Below are 23,306 nucleotides of genomic sequence, written 5' to 3' on the forward strand. Positions count from 1 at the left end.
TTAGCACAGGGAAAATCTGAACGCGATTGATATATTATATAATACTGTTGAATAATTAATTAAAGTAACCAAGATATGTGTAAGCGTAACCGGTTCAAATGCATAGTAATATCGTAGCCCACAGTAATTAACAGTATAGCGTATCGTATATTCAGTCGTACACTATCCCACTTCTGACACCAAATGTCACAAGGTCACAGGGTCTTACACATACGACACTACACACGAGTTACGTGAAACCATAATTTATTAGGTACACAAAACGTATGCTTGCTACAGTTCTCTCCGTTGGTATCGCCCGCCCTTGCAGATGTTCAGCACTACACGAGGACCTCACCACGCACCAACACAACTATGTTATTGGTAAGAGGTGGGGGTTACGAAATTTCGCACTGTAGACACCACAGCAAAGTCGGTAACGACCCTACGACCAGAGAAGGAACGGCGTAACCTACTAGTCACGTGTATCAGTGCCATGCACTCCTAAAATGTTACATAAATAAACTGGCCAGGAAAATAACAATTCTAGAAATTAACAAGATAATATAATATTTAAAGCCCAAAGCTAACTAGTGTGTGTAGGAATGTTTGGTACCTGACGTTTCCCGACGTGCGTCGCCCGGTGAATTATAAGAAACCAGCGATGGTAATTAGCGACTTGAACTCTCCCTTCTCGTCCACAGCGCCATGGCGTCCTTTCCAGTTAGACTTCAGACTGATGTTCAACGCTGGGTTCGACTATGGTAGTACGTGGTAGTACTGCTCGCCGCTTCCAGGGTCGTACAAAGCGTAGATCGTTGGTCAAGATCTCCAGCAGCAACAACCCAGCACCACGCTGTTTCAGTCTTTAAATACCCTGCCATCACATGGCTAATTGTGTCAATCGCTAATTGGTCCGTGACACCTGTTCATTCATCACATAGATACTCGTCCAGTAGTGTCCAAGTGCGACTTCGAGGTCAAATAATAGGTACTTTCTGTACATGTAGTGACAAATCTGGCTATCTACTGGGCTATAAAACCTACCTCTGGGCTGTTATCAATTTATACTATAACAATAAATTAATAAATACAAAATTACATAATAACGAGCGTGTCCTTTTAATAATACAGTTTCTGATATGATTCAAACACCTCGTGACAGGGGTAATAAGCTTAAAAGTGCCTATGTATCAGTCGATAGTGTAGAAACAAGAACTAAGGGCATCCAGTCATACCCGGAGGAATGGTAGTACTGTATCGAATGAATTCGTGAAGATTGTGTGAAACAGCATAGGTTAAACGCAGTCAGAGATGAAATAGCTGAAACTGAAACAGGTGGTAATGAAATCTATGAGTTGGTTGGTTGGTTCAAAATGACAACATTAAATTCGTTGAATTTGACTTTGCCGGTGATGTAGACTTTATGGAATACCTTATTCGTAACAGGTGACACGTTGTTCATTCTTCTTGTTCACCAAATAGGCAGCATGTTACTGTGGTTGAGGAATTACTTCGCTGAAGCCCGTCAATACCGTTGCCTTTTGGTTGAAACACATTTCAAACACCCAACGTCACCTTCGCTTCACAAACCTTTATCTGACGAATATACATTGTGTCATCATGTCTCAGTATGTTTTTTGTTTATGACTGCCATTTCAGTAGCCTGACATGTAGGACTGAGTGGCGCCCTCGCCGGCCGAACGGCACCAGACTCCACAAACGTTTGACAGATTAGTATATGTCTCGTCGACAAGATCAATACTGCGAATTCGCAAAGTTCACGCCGAGTTTCAATTGATATATACCTTTTAATGGTCATGGTAACACTTGCAATCAAAGCCGTGTTTGCATTGACAGCAAAAAATCACAGACTGTTTCCAACAAGAAGATAAACATTGAACGAACATTCGCAGTATTGATCATGCCAACGAGACATTTGTTTTTGTGGGTCTGATGCCGTTCGGCCGGCATTCAATTCTACATGTCAGGCTACTGAAATGCCAGTCATAAGCCAAAAACATACTGAGACATTATAACACAATGAAAACTCGTCAGATAAAGGTTTGTGAAGCGAACGTGACGTTGGGTGTTTTTAGAATTAAAACATGCTGTGCAAGAATCAAACAAAACCTTCAATATACATGTACAATTTATTTTGTATTGTAAATTCAACCTGTACATTATTGGAAGAAGTTGTATGATTCAACTGTATGAGAAGACAGTGCTCATACACTGTATACATATTGATTGTTTTCGTTTATTATTGTTCATTCCACATATGCCAACAATCAGTATAACTAATTTGTTGATGATACCCTGGTAGCTAGCTTTTACAGTCGCACACACACACACATTGGCATAGATAATACGTTTACACACTGGCGTGGACAAATCGCAAACATGCCCTTCACGGAGATTGGTTCACCGCAGCATGTCACACCACATGATGTCACATGGAATAAAAGCAACGTGTAACATTACGCAACTATTTTCATAGTCAATGCCCCCGAACAATGACAGTGGCCTCACTCAGTAACCTCTACCAATTACTGTTCACGTGTCCATCTGTGCCAGGCATGTCGCCCTTTAACTTTTGGTTTAATAAAAATACCCAAGTGGGTGTTCACCCATACAATATCCATACATATTTGTGTACGTCTGTCCATCTTTTCAGTTTCAAGGTATAGTTTAGATACACAAGGATTCAACAACTCCGTATATTATGCCTTCAAACTGTGCATCGCAAAGTCTATGCAAAGTATGCTAAAATAAATCTGTACAGTGGTCATTGAAATAAAATTAGGTTTAACACGAAGATATTTACAAATGCTGACAGCGTGGATGGTGTTACCGTCTATAATTATTTCATTACACTACCATGATGCATTCTACTAATTATGTGCTTACTTCATATATACATTTTTGTTTTAACATTCAAACACAGCATGATCAGTAATGAATAATCCAAATCTGAATTCAGAGTAGAGGTAACACTGGCATGTGAAACATAAATATTGAAATAGCATTTCAGACCAAAAGATCAGCTAATAAGTATTAAGAGTAACGGTCCTAATATTATTAGGCTCTTGGGTCACTCCGTTTTTAACTCGCAAATTGATTCAAGATTCCACCATCCATGGCATATATTGACTAGTTTTTTGACATGAAGATACAAAGTAAATTTGCTTTGTCGTACAGCGATATTTTGTGCAACAAGATTGAATGATTCCCAGTATCGAAGACTTTCTTCAAGTAAAAAAAAATTGAAAACATATTAAATTCTATCAACAAAGCTGTGTCTTTGGTCATGTGGTGCCTTAGGGTACAGGATATTATGTATCTGTAACAAAACAATAATAATATCATGGACACAAAGAACGCATTATTAACATTGTATATCTCGAATCTGATGGATACACAATAATGCAAAAATATTCAGCAATAAAGCAAATGAAAAATAAGTGAGACTTGACCTTCTCCATTCAAGAGTCATGTCCGGTATATAGGTCAGAAATCATTATACATGCCGTTTGTGGAACGAACTTAAATAGAATTACCCATGTTAATTGCAAAAGCAATCTAGGATACATGCAGAAGAATTAACGAAAATATAAATTGTGACCACAAATGTTCGAGCAAACTCACCCATATCTAAATGTGATTGTTCTTCAAGCGTGGGTTCCTCAGGAAGTATTTGTGTAGTACATCCCCCAAGCATTACTGTGGGGACTAGAAACAAAATGATACGCATATTTCTTATTATACTATTATATTATACTATTAGACTTATATATCATTTTATTGTTGATGTGACTATGCAGTGTACCATACTTGTCAGTAACTTCGTTTTTTGTCGATCGCTGACAGTTACTTGTTGAATTTGCGTTCTTGAACACTATAATATATGCAGAATTAATCACCTTTCATATTACGGTAATCAATGTCACACTATATTTTAAAGTAATTTTTGTGACACGGGTAAAATTTGAAAATAAATGATACAGGCAGCAAGAGACGTAGCTCTGGAACAGCATCCATTAAAATGTCACTTATAATGAAATCGATCACCAATCAAGAATACATACAAAATTTTATAGAAATCAGTTAAAGTGTGATTTACATATATACCAATTAGCCTATCAGCGTTCGTGACCAATATCACATGGTTGCTGTTAGCCAATGGTTTTTGTTTCATGGCGTTTTATCTGCAACGCGATTTGTCAGGACGAACTTCAGCTGTTGATCTCGTTTGTGAAGTTTTATGTATTGGTGAGTAACAACTCCCTATTAGGTACTTTTAAAACAGTTTTTCGGCGAATATCGGAGGGCCCGGCAAACCTGTGTTTTATTTATATCCTTTTTGCAAGAGCTTAAATTCGCTAACATGCCTTTTGGGCCAGTAATTTATTTTATATATACTGTTTCAACAAATTAAAGCGATATTTTGTTCTTTGTAACATTCACACAAAAGCAAAAGTTGACGTTTATAGTTTAATGTTAGATGTAATCATGCTTAACCTACTTGGTTCCATTGGATAGTTCTTTTCCATTTCCTCCCAACAGCCCTCTATTTCCCGTTTCAAACCTGAAATTTAAATTCAATGCAATATTGATGCTTGTTGAGCACGTGTTTAGCAATGGTATAATCGTATAATCGAATTATTTGGTCGACAATTAAACTGGATATGATATGCATGATTTGTTGTGCGTTCAAGATGAATTGTATTTGTGCATGTATGTCCAAGTGTGTACCAGTTTATTTGTCATCGGAATACCTAATAACATTACTTCTAATAGTGATACCAGAAAAAAATTATTTGAACGAAACTGGCAAAGCATGCATAAGACACCGCATTTAAAAAAAATGGCTGCCAGTCAGCCATCTTGGATTGCACCAGTAAACCACTAGCACTGCATGTGCAGTACTAGGCACATGCAAATAATATACAGATTTGATTCACATAGTTCTGTGTATGACTCAGACACGTATGGATGTGCGGACAGACTGAAACCGAATTATAAATCCACGTTTCGAACTTTGTTGACATCAAACTCAAACCCAAATAAATGAAAGCCATATATGTTCATTAATATGTCATACAGATGATGTTTCTAGTTTTGAGTTACGGAACCTATATGACGTCAGGTCCAATGGTTAGTAACTGCGTGACAAACAAATAGTAGTATTACTATGATATGTACATAAATTAGGTATTCTACTAATCATTAGCCCAAAATTCTTCTTCTACTAAAAAAGTACGTAACACCCTTAATTGTGTTAACACGCAATCCATGACAGAGCTTCAGAAACATCTATTTAAAACTACAACATTGCCACGGTATATCAGAGTGTGATAGAGTATGACAAATCAGATGTTATTGGTTCATGATGAACCAATAACTCGATTCAGTGTTACTTGAATTGTATTCAGATCATGATAGATTAACCTGTTTTTTGTTGTGTGGAAATTTTAGTTTGAAATAATCATATGTACTCATTACAAATAGTCCTACTACTCAAAAACCGTACACTACGATGTAAAACAAACCGTGTTAATAATATGATTATAACAGCAATGAACAGTGTACAGTGTGAGGTCAGCTGTAATATACCTTGTGTTGAAATAGTACCTGAATGGGTTTTCTGGGCTTCTGCATGTCGTTGTGGCATTAGTGATGTGCTCAATGTTCTGAGGCGGCTTTCTACTTGAAATTCATACTCTGAAATAAAATAACACTTCTTATTTCCGATTGTAAGCAGACGTATGACATACAAATATTTGTTAAAGTTAAGGACAAAATAAACATTATTGGACAAGTATTACAACAAAATTAATGTATTAATATAACAGACATGACATTGGAAAATACAGTAGTTGAAGTTATGTTCTAACCTACTGCATTCTGTTCTAAATACATGGTAATTTATATTAATGTAACAGCATCTATTTTCTGCTGTATTCTTTGAGTGGTGTTTTTACAACAACACTTGCAAAGACAAAATACTGTATAGGAATGTCATAGAGTCTACTGTATTCTGTATGTCATGTTGTTATAACACTTCTAAAGACAAAACAATGTACAGGAATGTCACAACGTCTCGTTTCTAATGTATTCTTAAAGTCTTCTTATTGCAACAATTGTAAAGACAGAATAATGTTCAGGACTATCAGAGCGCTTACTTTCTACTGTGTTGTGAATTTCAGGTTAGTGCAACAACACGTACGTGTAAAGAAAATGTTATGTAATTTCGACTGTATTCCGTGTGTCCTATTAACGTGGGCGTGTCTACACTCTAAAGTAATGTTTTGTCATTTCTTACCAAAGCAAATACATGTAGTTGGTTTTGCTAGTGTTGATTTGCACAGAAGACACTGTTGTTCACATCTTGTTAAATTTGCAATCTCTTTGGGTATTTTTTCTAACCTATTCCCACATAATAATAACTCTTCCAAATCAGGCATTTCTTCAATAATCTTCCATGGAAATGTCTTTAACTCATTGTGTTGCAATTGTAAACTCCTAAGATTTGTTAAGTTCTTCATTCCTGATTGATAAAAAAGACAGGTATTTGTATTGGATGTAACTTGAATAATTACCAGAATCAAAATTTAAGTGAATAACTTGTCGAAAACTTGAATGCATAGGAATGAAAATTGACAGGGTCTTGCTACGACACCAAACTCAGTGGTGATGTCTTGACCAGTCAGCATTACATGACATTGAAAGCAAATAATCACAACCTAAAAATTATAATGTTTGATAGTGTAATCATGTAGCTCCAATGGACATGCAAACGTTAGAATGCTGGGAACTAGAGAAACCAGCAGAAAAAAGTATGGTAAATATCAATCACACAGAAATAGACTGATGGTGCTTTAACTCAAAACTAGTATAATGCTCATATGAAGAGAGGGGGAACCTTTTTCATATTCGCAAAACTGTTGAAACTAGATTTGATAAAAAAAAAGTTTTTCTGTAAATGGAGTACAACATTTAGTCTGAAAAAGGAAAAGAAACCAACATATTAATGTACTTTTACCTTAAGCCAGATTTACTGCCAAATAGCTCGTATAATTATGGGGAGAGGGCCTTCTCTCTGATTATTTCTTTTGACAATTCTAATGTCCAACATATTTGAAGGCATTTCTCTAATCTAGAGTCTAGATCTGCTTTTCCCAAGAGTGTCGCATAAAGTAGTGAGTCACTGAAAACCACAAATTATTCATAACGAGGGATTTCCTGTAACGTAGCGAAATTACTAATTATGGTCACGAAAATTACACTCATGTTGACAGATAATTGTTTACTGACTTGAAGAAGAAAAATGTGCGAACATCAGTACAAGCAGAATAGTGTTTGAATCACGTAATTGTAACTGCTTTGGGCGATCGATACCACAATATCTGTATCCTTGCGAAAACATGACACTAGATAACACTGACAACTAATTTAAATATTATTTTGAACATCCAACAGACAAAATCAAATTTTAATTATCCCAGTATTATCACAAAATTTACATTTCTCCATAATGTATATGCAATATTAGATACTGTACAGACAATTATACATAAACTAGAAAATTAGAATGATATACAACAACTAGAACGACTACTTGCAGCCATTCCATTTGTTATCAGTCACTGCCAATTACTTTTGTATTCATTTAAATTATGTCTACTTTAGCGAAATGAATAATTACCTTTCTAGTTTATGTCGTAAGTAGCAAATCATCCTTATTTGTTGGAAAGCTAACTGCGACTTTCAGATTCTGAATAGAAACAGTTACCCAATCACAGAATCGGCTTATCATCATCTTTGTTTTCCTAAATGTACTATCATACGCTTTTAACTACTGATCACATTCTTCTTGTAACATGGATGAAACTTATACGTCTGAACTAGGTTTATTTAAGTGACGATCATTAGCATTGTATTAGTAGAAGACGGCACGCAGATGTCACACATCAATAATTTAATACCGAGTGTTGATCAAATGCAATATTTATTAAACACTAAAATGTGAACTCAAATAACATTTTTTCCCGGTAGTAGAAACGCCATAGTAAAACTTATCACTATTCTGATGCCGATTTTTTTAAAATTATAAATACTTTTGTCATGGGCTTTGTATAAAGTATACAAATCAGTACAGCATTTCTGCTTAAAACGATCTTTCAATGTACAGTTTCCTTGTCAGTGAGTGTTTCCTGCATAGTCATGTCAAAGTTAAGGATACCAAAAATATTGTCCTCCTTCACACAGCATATTGCTGTTTTCAGGGTACATGCTGAAGATTTCAACACAAACAACAAGGACTAGCTTGGTGTAGCCAAATTCAGTGCGTTCAAAAACACCCACTTGAGTGGTGTTTTAATGTCATCTTCAATACCTTGGCACTGTTTCTACCCAAACTGATATACAACCAACACAGTGTAGCTGATTTGATCTTTCTCAATGTGGAGGGCCTTATTATCTGCATGATACAAAATGTCTGGCCAGCTAATGTAAAATAGACGGAAAAACGGTAGTAACACCATTAGCTCTTGTACGACCGATTTGTTCTACAAAAGGGTGATTGAGCATAGTGCCTGTATATCTCTTTGTAAAACCGCATGCTGATGTGTTCAATCAGGGTACCATTCGCATAAAATGGAAGCAAACAGGAGGACCCACTCCTTAATGGTATGCCTCCTTGGCTGGTATAATAGTAGTGACAAAGGAGGCTAGTAGTACATTGGAGAAGGGGTGTCCACCCTTGAATTGGATATCAGTGTCATTGGTGTATTGTTTGATAGAGGAAACTTCCTGAGTGGCACTAGTATCAGTGGAAATGTTAAAAAGTGTACGCATTAATGTTGTATAAGTAGATTTGCAAGACTGATGCATGATAACACATTACTAGTTAATTCTGGCCTTTAACCCACCATCAACAGAATATAGGGTAGGTAAGTTCAACAACATGGAATGTCAAATCTCCACATAAAGATACAAGGTGGGACATCTGGCACATCAATTTTTCCATATACACGAAAGTTTCATAATCCACAGTGGAGGATGGTGGGGCAACCAATGATGCCTTGTAAAGCAATTAATGCAAGATAGTCGGTAACGGGGTTGAGCGGTCAACATAATCTGATACTTCAGGTTCACAAGGTGGCGGGTGATTTGACAATGTACAAAGACGGTCTGAAGCTGGCGTTTACACAGTCACATGATCAGACTCAAGGGGCTGACAGATAATGTAACCTATCCAATTTGTGCAAGTCCACATTTAAATATACATTGTGCGGATCTGAAGTGCTGCCTCATAAAATACATTGAGTTGAGGGCACAGTATATACTAAATAAACAACTCATGGTAACACATTTCACAAGGTTCTTTTCTGATAGTTTATCATTACAGCAGAAAAATTGGTCAGACGATGTAAACTTTAATGTCAAGTCCAGTCAATGTAGCGAATAACTATTTTATTGCCTGGACATCAGTTGTTGTTTTCACAGACAAATAATAAATCAATGTAGAACTATTAACTTGGGAGGTCAGAGAGTCGTCCAAAAATATAGCCTCAACCCGAAGTGAAGCAATGTCCAAGGCATCTTTCACTACTTAATTTCATTTCCACACGGCACATCAGGAATGAGAGTAGGCTACTAGATTTGATTTAGCTAGAAGTGACTTGTAGTGGTGCATATGGGCCTCCTAAGTCTGTATAACTTGATAATGGTTCATATGACAAAGGAAGGCATTTTTATCAAGCCAAAATGCAACTTAGTTAATTGGTTGTCGAGCAGGATAGGAGAAGTAGTGAATGTGATACCTATAGAGTCTCGCCGTGTTTAGCCAAAGTCACCTTCTTTATAATGAACTAAGCGGCGTCTAGTGGCATTCAAATGATCAAAATCAGACAGTAAAATCGCTTTACGATGATCCTTACAGTGAGATAAACACACAGAGTGTAGGTCGACATGACTTAGGTATCGTTGGCAGCCTGAACATCAACATGATTTGACTGAAACCTCCAAAATTCTGTTTTCCCAATAGGTGATTTTCCGATCAATTGCGAGATCTCGCGAGATGCATGAAAGACGCGCGTCGAACGTCTGCTGCAAAAATCGAACGATTTGATTTTGAACTAGAATTTCTTTTATTTCGCAGCTTACATTGACCGGCCGATCTTCGACAGAGGAATATTGCTTCCGAATACCCTCACTTAATCGAAATTGCCTATCATCAAATGTGGACAGCACATTATTAAGCATGGAAATGTCCCCGAAATACTTTCGCGTTTGTCGAATCCCACGTGATGTTTGACGCGACTACGACGCTATGACCTTTGTTTGTCCTGTTTTTACGTTCGATTTCACGCATAACGCGTGATTCTCGCAGTGTACGGAAAATGGTCTATTAACATCATGTTACCACTGCTGAATAGGTTGATATACATTTGAACATGTGCACATCTCTGCAACAGTTAATGTAATTGGCTAACAGCAACCATGTGATATTGGTCACGAACGCTGATAGGCTAATTGGTATATATGTAAATCACATTTCAAGCCTGTGTCTTCTGTCGGTTTAACGTGAGAACTCTAAATTCTAACAAGTATTATCCATAATCCTGGAGGTGCCGTGCACATTGTGGTTCATACCATTATTTTAAATTCCGAGAGTATACATGCTGGCAGTAGTAAGACTCACTTTGTCCGATTTAGATATACATCTAACTTAAACAAACAGTGGTGACAATTGGTGTGACGCCATGAACTGTGCATGACTCAAGGTTTAAATTAGTTAATAATTTAAATGTCACAATATAAATGAAAGATGTCAAAGTTAGTTATTTGATACCTTACCTGTTGGTATGGCAGCCAGTGCATTGTTATCCAGGTCAAGTTTTGTCAACTGTTTTAATGCACACAATGATTCTGGTATCTGTCCAATCTTATTGGAGGATAGATTCAATATCTGCATACTCTTCAATTTACAAATATCATCTGGTATAGTAGTCAATGCATTGGATCTCATGTCAAGTTCTGTCAACTGTTCTAATGTACACAATGAATCTGGTATTTTCTCAATCCTATTGTACGAAAGATTCATTGTATTTATACTCATTAATTTGCCAATACCATCTGGTATTGCAGTCAATGTATTGGATCTCATATCAAGTTCTGTCAACAGCCCTAATGCACACAGAGAATCTGGTATTTTTTTCAATTTTATTGTATGATAGATTCAATGTCTTTAGGCCTTTTGAATTACCAATTTCATCTGATATAGCAGTCAATGCATTGTATTTCATGTTAAGTACAGCCAACTGTTCCAATGAACACAATTGATCTGGTATCCTTTCAATATTATTGTATGATAGATTCATTGATTTTAATCTCTTCAATTTACTAATCTCATCTGGTATAGCAGTCAATGCATTGGAACTCATGTCAAGTTCGGTCAACTGTTCTAATGCACATAATGAATCTGGTATCTTCTCAATCTCATTTGAGAATAGATCTAATTTCTGTAATTCGTGGCATTCGCCGATCTCAGATGGTACTATCTTTAGTTCATTATGTTGCAGGTTTAAAATCCTCAGGTGTTTATACAAGCCAAGTCTTGATAAATCTATAGATTTATGTTTTCCATAGCCGAGATCCAATTCCGTTTCCACATATGTAGCTGTATCTATCAATACAATTGAAATGTTACACTGTTATAACACATGAACAAAAACGCCAGACCCTGTCAAATGGGAACTAATAAGTGAGCTCAAGTCATTATCATTATTCATAAATCAGTGTGTTTGACTAAGACAGTCTATTTTGAATAAATGTTAAACACTATGATAAGATAATAAGAGACAATTTTGTAAAATTAGATGATGGAAAAGACCTCAAATAAGTTAATTGTAGGTTTGGTCCAAATAGTGTGATTTATAGAGATTAATTTCATAACATTGTTGAGGTCACGAACATAAAAAGTGAGAAGCTGGTGGAATGGATCCACCTTGGTGGAATTAAGTGACATGTTGACTGCCGTTACAGAGTGATGAATTACAACAGCTGTCCCACTGACCGTATGGTGTCCATTTAAATTCAAGAGAACCAAAAAGAGGGAGTTCCATAGTAGATAGATGGAAGCCATACTAACTATCCATACAGTTCATAACAAACTACGCTAACATACCACTTGTCGTACAGAATCTGTACCAACCCTCATGACAACGATCAAAAGAATTTCTGTTGAATTCTACAGAATTCTGTGAAAATAAATGTATTTAATGTGATGTAATTTCAGAAATTTCTGTACAATTTATATAGAAAATATTTTTTTTTCAAATTTTTTAAAATTCAATAGAAAAGGAGCCAGAAATTCAAAGATTCTTGTAAAGTAACATAATAGTCCATAATAAATTTGTGTCTGCACTAAGTCTGTCAGACGGCTGCCCATATGGAGTTCATAAAAAGATAGGGCAACTGAATGGCAATGAGTACAAGGCTGATTTATTGCATATTGCTAATATGCTCAGTTGATGACATATTTGAATTTCATGATTCGGCTAAATTGCGATGAAAACGAAAAATTACTGAAAACAACATTTAACCCAAATCTATAGAATCCTCCCTGTAAAATGAGCTCGTAAAAAACAAAATGACCACCAGTCTGCCATTTTTAATCGAATCACGAAAGAAATGACGTGCATCAGTAACCCACTGTGACTGATGTCAATGCAAAGTTTGAATGACGTCGATCAAGCCATGTCCGAGAAGCGGATGATGACATGTCCAAATGTTGATTTTATTGGCACAAGAATTAGCGCTAGTCGGTCAAAGGTCAACCAAATCAAAAATAAATCGATGTGCACATGTCTCCCATTACGACTTGTCTTTGTACAAGCTTACAAAATTTGTCCAGGCGTCTCTCAGAAATGACGTTCTTTAGGCTAGTTGATGAGACCCTTCTGAACAGTTCCTGTGACATAGTTACGTCCAAAAGATAGCAAGATTTTTACTGCGACTTCTTCATTTACAGGTATGTGATATTTTTTGTAGTATCATAAGACAATTTAATCATTACCTTTGGGGACTGACTGTATCAAGCTTTTCTTCTGTAGATAAAAAAGAAACAAGTCTATGAAGATCAAGAAAGTGCAAGATACCTTGGTTTCAAATACAATCATCTTCAATAAAAAGTTTGTATTTTAATATAGTATTATATGCACATAATGTCATACTTTGAGTGAAAATTCAGTGTCGTATAAAGTCAGTATATCAGATGATAGTTGGTAGTACTGAAAACCAGAACATGAATACCCAGTGATAATGTAGGAAAACAACTATTGTATTCAAAATATGATATGTACATCATGGCATGCAGCACTACAATTAAGAAATAATCATGCATTTGCATTTTTTCTTAATTTTATGAATTGGCGACCTTGTGTTGTATATCTTGTTATACTTGGTACCATATGTTGGACTGATGGTGAGTGGTATTGTTAGGAAGGTCATTGTGTACATTCTCCAAAAACGTGTTCTGATCAGTTCAAATCAGTAGCTTAATCAACATTTTGAATGGTCAAATTTCATCGGTCATTGCGAATTGTTATTTTGAGTGATTAAGCTCAAATCATTACTATGCAACAGTAATTTCCATTTATGTGAATAAATAAAAACTACAAGAAAATTGGCTTTATTAGACGTACAGGGCCATCTAAATTTAGGCGAGGGTTCTCCGAACCCGCCTATTCACATAGTTCATACCCACCATAGACTCCGGTCAGTCAAAATGACTATTTTGAACTGTAGGCAGAGTCAGACACCGATAGGTGGCGGGTTTTTCCGAGCAAACAAAAAAAATGATGAAAGACTTTTCCCCAGTCCGGGATGAAAACAAACCCAAAAACCTAAGTTAAGACCCAAGAAGGGTGGTGTCTTACCTTGCCTGTGCTGTCCCTGAAGCAAGAAGCCAATGCTGCTGTGGTGACAGGGTTCGGTGTGCCCGCGAAAGCTAGACCCAAGCCGAATTCGGGGGTGATAAGCTTGGAGTAGGACCAAAACAGTTCGCATGAGGGCGTAGGTCGACAGAAGCAAAACCTGGGAGCTTCCAGGAAGTGCTAGTGGAACAGACAATCTGCCTGCAAAAATGCCGAAACTGACTTATCGCCTATGCGCAGAGGCCCCTGCGGTCGTTTGGGCTGAGTCAGCAAACAAGGCCTGACCCGCTACGACAGGGCCTAACCTGAAGACCCTGCTCAATAGATTGGGTGTCTCTTAGGTAGTAGTTGACGAAGACGTTCTGCGTTCTCCAGAAGCCTGCCCTCAGAATGTGTTTGAGGGGGGGGGGGCACCTGACTCTAGCGCTAGTGAGTTAGCAATCGCACATACCTCATGTTCTCGTACTTGGTGTCGCTGCAAGGTCTGTGTTGAGGAGGATATTGTATTATAGACCTCCAGTACAGTCGCAGTAATCCACCTGGAGATGGAAGTCGGGGAAGCCGGCTTATCCTGTTTGCCAGGGCTGTAACACAAAAATATGTGTTTGGTTCCCTGTCTGGAAAACCTGGTACGGTTCTCGCAGCAACTCAGCGCTCGGACCGGGCAGAGAAGCAATTCCTCCTGATCCTCCGGACCGACAATATTTGCCAGCCGGGGGATGACGATCGGGTGAGGATTGTGTCCTGGGATTTGGTTCTAGGCGAGAAACCTGATTCGTTTCTTTAGCACAACTTGATTGTCCATAACGGCGGTACATCATCCGAGAAGGACAATGCCCCCAGCTCTGGTCGACGCCTACCTGAGGCGAGGACCAGTAGGAAGACTATTTTCCACGTCAAACATTTGAGTGGTGCTTGATCAGAGGCTCAAAAGGCGGTCTGCTTAGAGCAGAAAACACAGCCGACAAGTCCCAGTTGGGCGGTTCCTTTGTATGGGGTCTCAGCATCTGGAAAGCAGTAAATAGTCTCCTAATAGTAGGACAATCGGTTAGTCTTGTTCCCGTACGTTTGAATGGTGGGGCACAAGGCCGACCTGTAGTCAACGATCGCTGCGTAGGACAAACCCACTTTGTCAAACAGGTGGACGAAGGAGCCTGCTACCTGGCCAATAGAGGGATGGTATTGTTCAATCTTCCTTCCGCTACACTAACCAGTGTATGCTCGCAGCCTAGGAATGTAGGCTGCATTGGTGGAATCCCTGTTCGCCCTGGCCAGGATGTTGGCAGCCCGCTCAGATAAAGCTTTCGTATGTGCGGGTCTAATGAGAGCCTCTATGTGGGTAAGTGATACCCGCTGGGCTCGTGATAGTGCGCCGTTTGGTTGGGACGGCATGTTCGGTAAGTCCGGAAGCATTGCTGGTGTTTCGACTATCGTTTCTGACAGAAGTGGAAACTAGGCCCTGTTTGGCCAATTGGGTGCGACCAATGATAATATGCAGGTGTGCACCTGTCGAAGTCTTCTCCGGTGCCCGGTGGACTAGCGGGAAGGGAGGAAAAGCGTACACAACTAAGTGGGTCCGCAGGGTAGCAAAGCGACCCTGGCCCAGGCTCCTGGAGTCAGCAGGAGTGTTACGTATGTCGGAGGCTTGGTGTTCCGGGGTGCGGCAAACAGTCTAACATTGGACCGTCCACACCTGGAACAGCCTGGAGGCTACCCACTGGAGTATCAGCCACTCCGTGTTCTGGAGACGGAGTCACCCTGAAAGGGCGTCGCCAGACTGTTCCTCACCCCTGGAAGGTGGTGTGTGGTTAGCTCCACATTGTATTCCAGGCACCAAAGGAGGAGTTTGCTCCACTAGGACTGACAACGATGGGGAATGCGTCCCCCCTCCTTCTTGAAGGAGACCACCGCTGCGTTGTCTGTGCGGAGCAGGACTCTGTGGTCACGAACTATGGGTAGAAAGCGTGGTAGGGGGGCAGGCATCTGTTACCAGAGTCATACCTGTGGCGAGTGGGTCCAAGGAGGCCTCTCTGCCCGAGGTTGGCCAGAGACAACCACCAGAGCAGGGCTTCCTTCCTTCTGAGATTGAAACCCGCCTATCTAGTTCCCATAGGAGAGCTCGGCGTTATAACAAGCGTTATACCGGGCGGCTGCGTAGTGCGGCCTGGGGAACGACCCTTCGAACCGAGGTCATCATTCCAATGATCTGCATTAGTTCACGGAGGGACACCGAGGGAACGCTGACTAGGCCTTCGGCTAGGCTGCTTAGCACTAAGCAATACGCTTGAAATAGCTAAGCCAAGCTTACCTCAGTGTCAAAACTCCATGCCCAGGGACACAAACTGCGCATTGGCTCGAGGTGGGACTTGTCGATTTACTAACGAGCCCAACTGGTGAAGTAAATCCTGTGTTAGCCTGATGCGTTTGGCTATTACCCCTTGCCCGGGTTGTTGGTAACCAGTAGTCTGGGTACTACCGACATCTGGTGAAGCAGCAGCACTACCTGTTTCATCACTCTGGTGAACACGTAGGGCGCTGTGCCTAACCCGAACAGGGGGCACCGAAATTCAAATACTTGTCCCAGCTGGGCGATTCGAAGGAGATGGCAACTCGCTAGGTGCATCGGTACGTGCAGGTAGGCCCCGCTTAAGTCTAGCGCGGCTAGCCAGTCAAAACGGTGGATGGAGAGAAGAACCCTGAATGGTGTCTCCATGTGGAATAGATCTGGTACTACGAACACATTTGGGTAGAAGTCTGGACTTAGTTCCGGCTGATGTACCCTGTGTATGGTGTCTTTCCTCAGCAAACTGCTACTTCCTGTCTGATTGCTTCTGCCTTGAAGGAGACCCCTGGCAGTGCCCAACAGGGGAGACACTGACGGGGGAAAGATTTCAGCAGTATGCCGTAAACGGATGTCACCACCTGGAAAGGTCCAGGTATCGGTCACCCGCCGTCTCTAAACCGGACTACACCGGCGCAATCTGTGTACGACAGGGATGTGTGGCCATGTGTTCGGCAGTTGTGAGGGGGGTGGAGTGCTCCGTTCCCCATGAGGTGAGTTCCCCAAGGCCTGAAGTAGTCACTAAGTTGTGACCTGGCCACTCACCGAACACGTGCCTATCCCCTCCCCACCCCACCCCGGTTGCAGAGGTGAGCTTCAAACATGCTTCCCCTGCTGCCGGGTAGACGTCCCGCCCAGAGAGGGTGAGGAGCCACCACCTTGCTCTTACCTCCCTGGGGGCGTGCCACTACCCTTCCCTCCCACAGAAGGGTATAAGCGCTTGCCTCCTGGCTGACTCTGGCTAGCGGACGACGCCCTAGGGCGTTGTGTTTTCTGTGCTTGGGGTGCCCTCCGCTTGCCCATGGCAGGACCAACTGGCTAGCGGATTCAAACTGAACCCTCTGATTCATTGCACTCCGAAGCTCCGAGACTGTACCCACCATTGCCTAAACAAAGAGGGTGGAGGTTGTCCAGTCTGCGTCACTGAGGTGGGGGACATACCCCGGCTCAGCTTGTCGGCGAAAACATATGCGTCTAAGGCCACGTCTCGTAGCACAGTAGTGGCCCTGGCCAAGCGAGCCAGGCAACACTAGGGGGTGTCGTAACGTAGATGTGCAGTTGCCCACCAGTAAAAATGTCACCTGGTCTAGGAGGCTGGTGCGTTCTGCCTCCAAGATCACCAGAGTGCTTGGCATGCATAATAATGTGCTCAAGCAACTCTGCCCTCAGTGCTGGATGGGTCGTCCTCAAGTGGCAAAGACACCCATGGAACGCAGCTATCCCCCTTTGCCAGGTTTGCCAAATTCGTGGTACCGGGGTCTGGGGAAGGAGCCTTGGAATCCGGTTGGGGGCGTTTTGGTCTCATCCCATGCTATGGGGTCTGATCCCGAAACACACCGACCGGGTAGCGTTTGGTCCAGTGGGAAGTGTTGCCTAACGTTATCCCCATCTCGGGGCCTTAAGCATTACATCCTCCGCGGCTGACCAACGCCACCCATCAACACTGTTTGTGTGCTCTGCGTCCCACTCCGCACTCCGACGGAAAGGGAGAGACGTGCCGACGGGTTGCTTTGGATCCCGACACCCGTGATCCCATAAGCGTTGAAGCAACCTTAGGTGGTCGCTTTAGGATCAAGGGTGGGGGTATATACATCGTCTCACTGGGATCGATGATACTCCACCTCACCCCAAAAGTGTGGCTCACCGAGTCATACAGATGGAAGACTCTGAGGGACCGCCCGGAGTACCGACTGTATTCGATGTGAGCGAACTGCGTCTCCTTTCACTCTAAATATGTGAGAGGGAGCATGTCCGACTGTGCGTCTCATGACAGGGTCGGTTCCCTCTGGGGACGCCCGTGGGTCGGTAAGAAGGAGTCAAAACCCACAGCGGAGACCGGACACAAGGATAAAAATCATAACCATTGTACCGTTACCGCGTGACGAACCCTAGCTGGCTGAAAGTGGGGGGGTCAACGTGTACCCTGCCCTGAAAGCCCTGCCCCGAGATCGGAGACTTGGCTGCCAGCACCCCATTGACATTCAGTGCCCTACGATCCAGAGAAGGACCGGTGCAATTAGCCTGAGCCTCGGCCACCCCAAAAAATAGTGGGAGAGCCGTGACTGGGAAGGGGGGTTCCCCGGAAGAGACGTGTTTGAATGCAAACATGCTTTCGTGTCTCTTCCTGCTTGCCCATCAAGGGGACACATTGGAGACAGCTCGCTCCGACTGCGTCTGGCCTACCCGGCCTGCCAGGGACGCAATTGCCCCGACAGTCCTTCGACCAAAGCCCTCAACTCAGAGGCAAACTCGGTGCCGTGCGAGGAAGGGGCCACAAAGAGACCCGCAACGGGCCCCATAGGAGGAAAGCCTCCAGGGGCACAGCCTCGCTGCAGCCGGTAAAATCGGATAAAACGCTGCCTAAAAAAACAGACTGTGAGGATGCCCTCCGATCAGCGGGAGAGACCGAGAAAGATATCAGTACCTCCACCGTCGGGCCTCTTACTCGACGTCCCGGTACATGAAGTACCCGTAGCCGAGCGTGAGGACTTTCCACTCATGCATAACACGCAACTCACTTTAACCGATTTGTTTACTGTACGCGCGACCTTGCTGTAACGCGGTCAGTCTCAGCGATTTTGAAAGAAAATCTCAGGCCTCAGAACTCCAGTGAAAAAAACACGCTTTCACGCAAAAACCCCGAAACCCGCACGTAGCTATGACAAATTATCTCGGATGCGGGTTCTATGCTGGTAAATCCTGAATATAACCACTGCACGGTCGACTCGAAACACGAGGAGACCGGAAAGAAAACGGCAGCGAGCCCTGGTGCTGTCATTACATCTATATATTGCTAGATACATTGAAAATAAAAGACGACATGCATGAGGGAAACGAATTACAGTTGTAAAATGTGCCGCCATGAAAACCAACTGGTTACCTAGTGGCGCCGGATTTTAATTTCTTTGTTGTGAAAAAAACTACACACAAAGGGGAAAACGACACAAGGGTAAAAATGACAAGGAAAACTTATCCTACCAGCTACCATGTCGGATGCCATGCAGCGGCAACAACCCAAGCTATAAATCCGGACAGGGAAAAAAAGCAGGCGATCCAGCAGAGCTTGCTATATTTCATCTCCACTCGAGGCAGAGAGAAAATCAGAGTGATGGACGGCTACCTGGGGCGCTGCCAAGTGGCCTCGGTCACGTGGGTTCGTGACGTAATGGGTAAAAGAATCTTGAGGTCATGGGGCTTCCCCTGACCTGGATTCTATATCTCCGTCACCGGCAGAATCGCTGATTAATCGCTACAGTTCAAAATAGTTATTTTGACTGACCGGAGTCTATGGTGGGTAATTGAACGTAGTGAATTTTATAACATTTGTTAACTCGAAAACTGCTAGCCAAATGTTACGTCGCCCTCTTTTAGCTTTGTTAAAGTTGTGCTGATATCATTAATTCCATTTTTGTAAATATTTGTCATTTTGGCTAAAACAGTTATATTTTCAACTGATTCTTGAAAACTAATAGCAAATTATCAAAATCAAAGGCACATATTGCTCATAAAAGCCAATGAACTGATAAAATTGAAATCTAACGATATTACAAATTACATAAATTATCTTATAGTAGAGGTACAAACTATAACTAACAACTTAGTTAGTTTTACTACTATATCCCAATACAACGTGCAATGGAATTGAGCAGAACCTAGAGATCAGAATACTTTCATTGATCGGAATGGAATATATTCAACTATTAAATTAATGTCACACCCTCCTTTCCAACAGTATCAAGATGCCCAAATTATGAATTAGATTTACCTCAGTGTTAACATTTTTTTTAATTAGCCATATTATAAATTTTACTATTTGTGGAAAAATGATAGGTTGATAACTTTGCTATCATGCTCAATCCAATACAACCTTTCATATGGATGCTCATGAATAGAATCACAACACTTTCGAGAAGTGACATTTTAATTGTATAATTAACTAGGAAAGTTGCTTCTTTTATATAAAAATCCCATTAGTTAAATAGTAAACAAAACAGAAACGATTCAGCTATTTTGAAACAATTGACAAGATGTATAATACAGTTGTAAAGTTTGATTGTAATTAGTTAATGTAGGTCAGAAACATGGCCCTTAGAACAGCATTTGCATTTGGTTATTTCGACTGATCTGAAAACATTACGGTTCCAGTATGAATGTACCAGTATATGTACCAAGATGGACTATGGCTGTCCAGGTATAACTGTGGTATGGGTCAAGAATGGCATAAGTGCTTGATTTTGATGATAAAGATAAAGATAACCGCCATTTGATTTATATGTGCATGTGTGCAACATATAATGCATGGCGAATCTATAAAGTCGAAGATATGGTTCTAGAACAGCGTTTGTTTAAAAAGCCGCTAGATAGTCATTTTTAATTCATTCTAAAAAAAGGAAAGACATCATTATCGCATTATGTCGAATGTATGTGCCAAGTTTGAATGATGTCCGACCCAGAATAGCAGAAATACTTGATTTTGATGGCATCTTGAATAAGATTATGTAACAAATGGTCGCGTATATGTATCACAAGAAATATGATGTATGCGTGAAGTTTGTGGTGGAAATGCATGGATGGCGAACGTACAGGGATCAGCCCATTAGTCGGATTGTGATAATGAAAAGTGTAATGTCTATTAAAATGTAAGAAAGTAAAATGAAGGAAAATTACCTGAATGTATGTTGATGTTGAGGCAACTTCATCATCATCAAATTGGGGTTGCAATGTTTTAATATCAGCGGGTTTGCTTTGAAGAAACCTTTCAGTGAACAGTTTTATTTCGAATGTTGAAGGCCATCTAGTAGGCATCAAATTAAGATGTGCAAGACCTGCTTGACGTTCTCTATTGCGATATAACTTGGTAACAGTTTCCACTCTTGCATCCGTAAATATCTTCTGTTCCTCCTCATAAGCTGAATATAAAAAATAATTCTCTGGTGATCAAGATTGAGAAAAAAAATCCCCACTAACAAGTTGACGTATGTATGATTTGTTCCAATACTAGAGGAGTATGTATACATTTTGAAATTACAGGCAAGTATTGCATAATAAAGAATATTTCTGTATAACATACACTATACATATTATCATATACCATAAGTATAAACTATACTGCAGGTCATGATCATCTGAACTATTCTTTAACATAAATGTAATCATAGCTGGTTAATTCACTACAGTAACAATACAACAAGCGTGCAAGAAATTTGGCTTTGATCAACCACAACTGGAAGAGAAACAACTGTAAGACTGAAAAGCAGTATATTTGTATTGAAAGCAAGATTCCAGGCCTGGTGAGTAATGTATGAAGATTAGCAAGCCACCTGACAAAGAATTACCTCAAAGCAACCACCGTGAGAAATAGGTAGCTTGGATGATTGTGGGCCAAGTCAGGGAAGTCAGAATAGATTCACAAGCAGATATGCACCAACTCTACAAAGAACATTGCACTGGAGGTTTATGCAGGGCAGAGAATAGAGCTAATTCGTCATGTCAAGAGATCGGATGGGAGTGCAAAGGATGGCTCAAAGGCATTCACGCAACTGATAACAGGTTTAGATAGTTACTATAATCCAGTCAATAATGAGGCTTAAGAGGGTTGGTTGATCACTAAATGACCTTGAAGAGTGCTGCAATCAACACAAATAAAAGCAGTCACTATTACCAAAATGGGGAAATGAAAGAACTAATATATCTTATTGATTAGAATGTATTGCTAATAATGGCATATACAGTACGACCCAAGCTTAATTTAACATTTATTTGGTTTAAACCTTAGCCAGCTAACAGTAAGCATGGAAATATGACCTGACTGTAGTGTAATAACAATTCTAATGATCTCTTGCCATAAGACACAAACCCTTTATTTGGTGCTGTAATGTACTGAATTATTACCTCTGAAAAATGCTTCAGCCGTCGTTAGACAGGTAGGATCTACAGTAGTTGATAATTGTAAGATGACACCTTCATCTTCTACCATTGCTTTCATCTCATCTGTTATCAGAACATCAGTTAACAGCATAGCAAGCTTTCCACTCGGCAGACCGGCTTCAAATGTCCATAATCCATTTAAACTCCAGCATCGTAAGATGAGTATGACAGATGATATTTGGAGATCAACAAGACCAACCTTAAGGTCCTTCAGAGCTTCACGTCTCAATCTCATCTTGGTTTCATGTTCAGCATCACTGTTTGCAATTTCCTCCATGTTGTGTTCAAATGATTTCACCAATGCCCGGTAGAGCGTTCTGTCTTTAATTGAAGCATTGTCCAGGTTAACAAGGACAGGTATGTCTGAAACAATAAACAATATTTTTACTAAGATCAATATGAAATTTACAATGCTTAATAATTCTACTGTCAGTTTAATATGTTCTTAAGAATTACATTTTTGTTTTACATTTTTAAATGAATGAGAGATGGAAAAGGACTCAAGTCATCCAGGTGACCCGAGAGACTAATGAGGGGATCTGTGGGATTACTGCGTTCTGGAAATTGAAACTTGGGTACTGGCTGACTGTACAAATTAAAAAAAATCAAAACCGCAGAAACATAAGTGAGAAACATGCAAGGCTGTCAGAGCTGATGTCAAGGCCTTAAAAAAGAAACTTCAGTGGGAAACATGCAACACTATCATTACAATGGCTGCTGTTCAGCCATCTTGAATCAGGTTTATGTGCAATATTATGTATCTATCAGTATGAACTTAATTGGGCAAACAATTCAGGGATATCGGCCGCCAGAAGGCCATGTTTAAACCGATCTAAAAAAAACTAAATGAAATGCATCCAGGTGGCATTGTGTCCAATGTATATGAACATTTGAGC

At 40.5% G+C, this 23,306-nt stretch overlaps 1 protein-coding gene across 1 annotated transcript; it reads right to left on the minus strand.

Moving 5' to 3' along the window:
• Positions 1-2,115: 2,115 nt before the first annotated feature.
• Positions 2,116-22,687, minus strand: LOC102806987 (uncharacterized). Its single transcript, XM_085494357.1, has 8 exons — positions 22,375-22,687; positions 21,151-21,392; positions 13,064-13,094; positions 6,305-6,529; positions 5,614-5,703; positions 4,505-4,567; positions 3,628-3,711; positions 2,116-3,322 (listed from the first exon to the last, which is right to left on the minus strand). The coding sequence occupies exons 1-8, from the start codon at positions 22,685-22,687 to the stop codon at positions 3,315-3,317; spliced, it is 1,056 nt and encodes a 351-aa protein (XP_085350483.1). The 3' UTR covers positions 2,116-3,314.
• Positions 22,688-23,306: the final 619 nt, after the last annotated feature.

Source organism: Saccoglossus kowalevskii, chromosome 20 (assembly GCF_978046115.1).
Source record: "Saccoglossus kowalevskii chromosome 20, keSacKowa6.1, whole genome shotgun sequence".
NCBI classification, from domain to species: domain Eukaryota; kingdom Metazoa; phylum Hemichordata; class Enteropneusta; family Harrimaniidae; genus Saccoglossus; species Saccoglossus kowalevskii.

Excerpts from the sequence above, each read along its gene's own strand:
- LOC102806987 (XM_085494357.1), bottom strand. The coding sequence starts at position 22,687 with ATGGAGGAAATTGCAAACAGTGATGCTGAACATGAAACCAAGATGAGA. Across the intron at positions 21,393-22,374 it reads GGCTGAAGCATTTTTCAGAG|CTTATGAGGAGGAACAGAAG; the intron begins GTAATAATTCAG and ends TTTTATATTCAG. Across the intron at positions 5,704-6,304 it reads AACTACATGTATTTGCTTTG|AGTATGAATTTCAAGTAGAA; the intron begins GTAAGAAATGAC and ends ATTTTATTTCAG.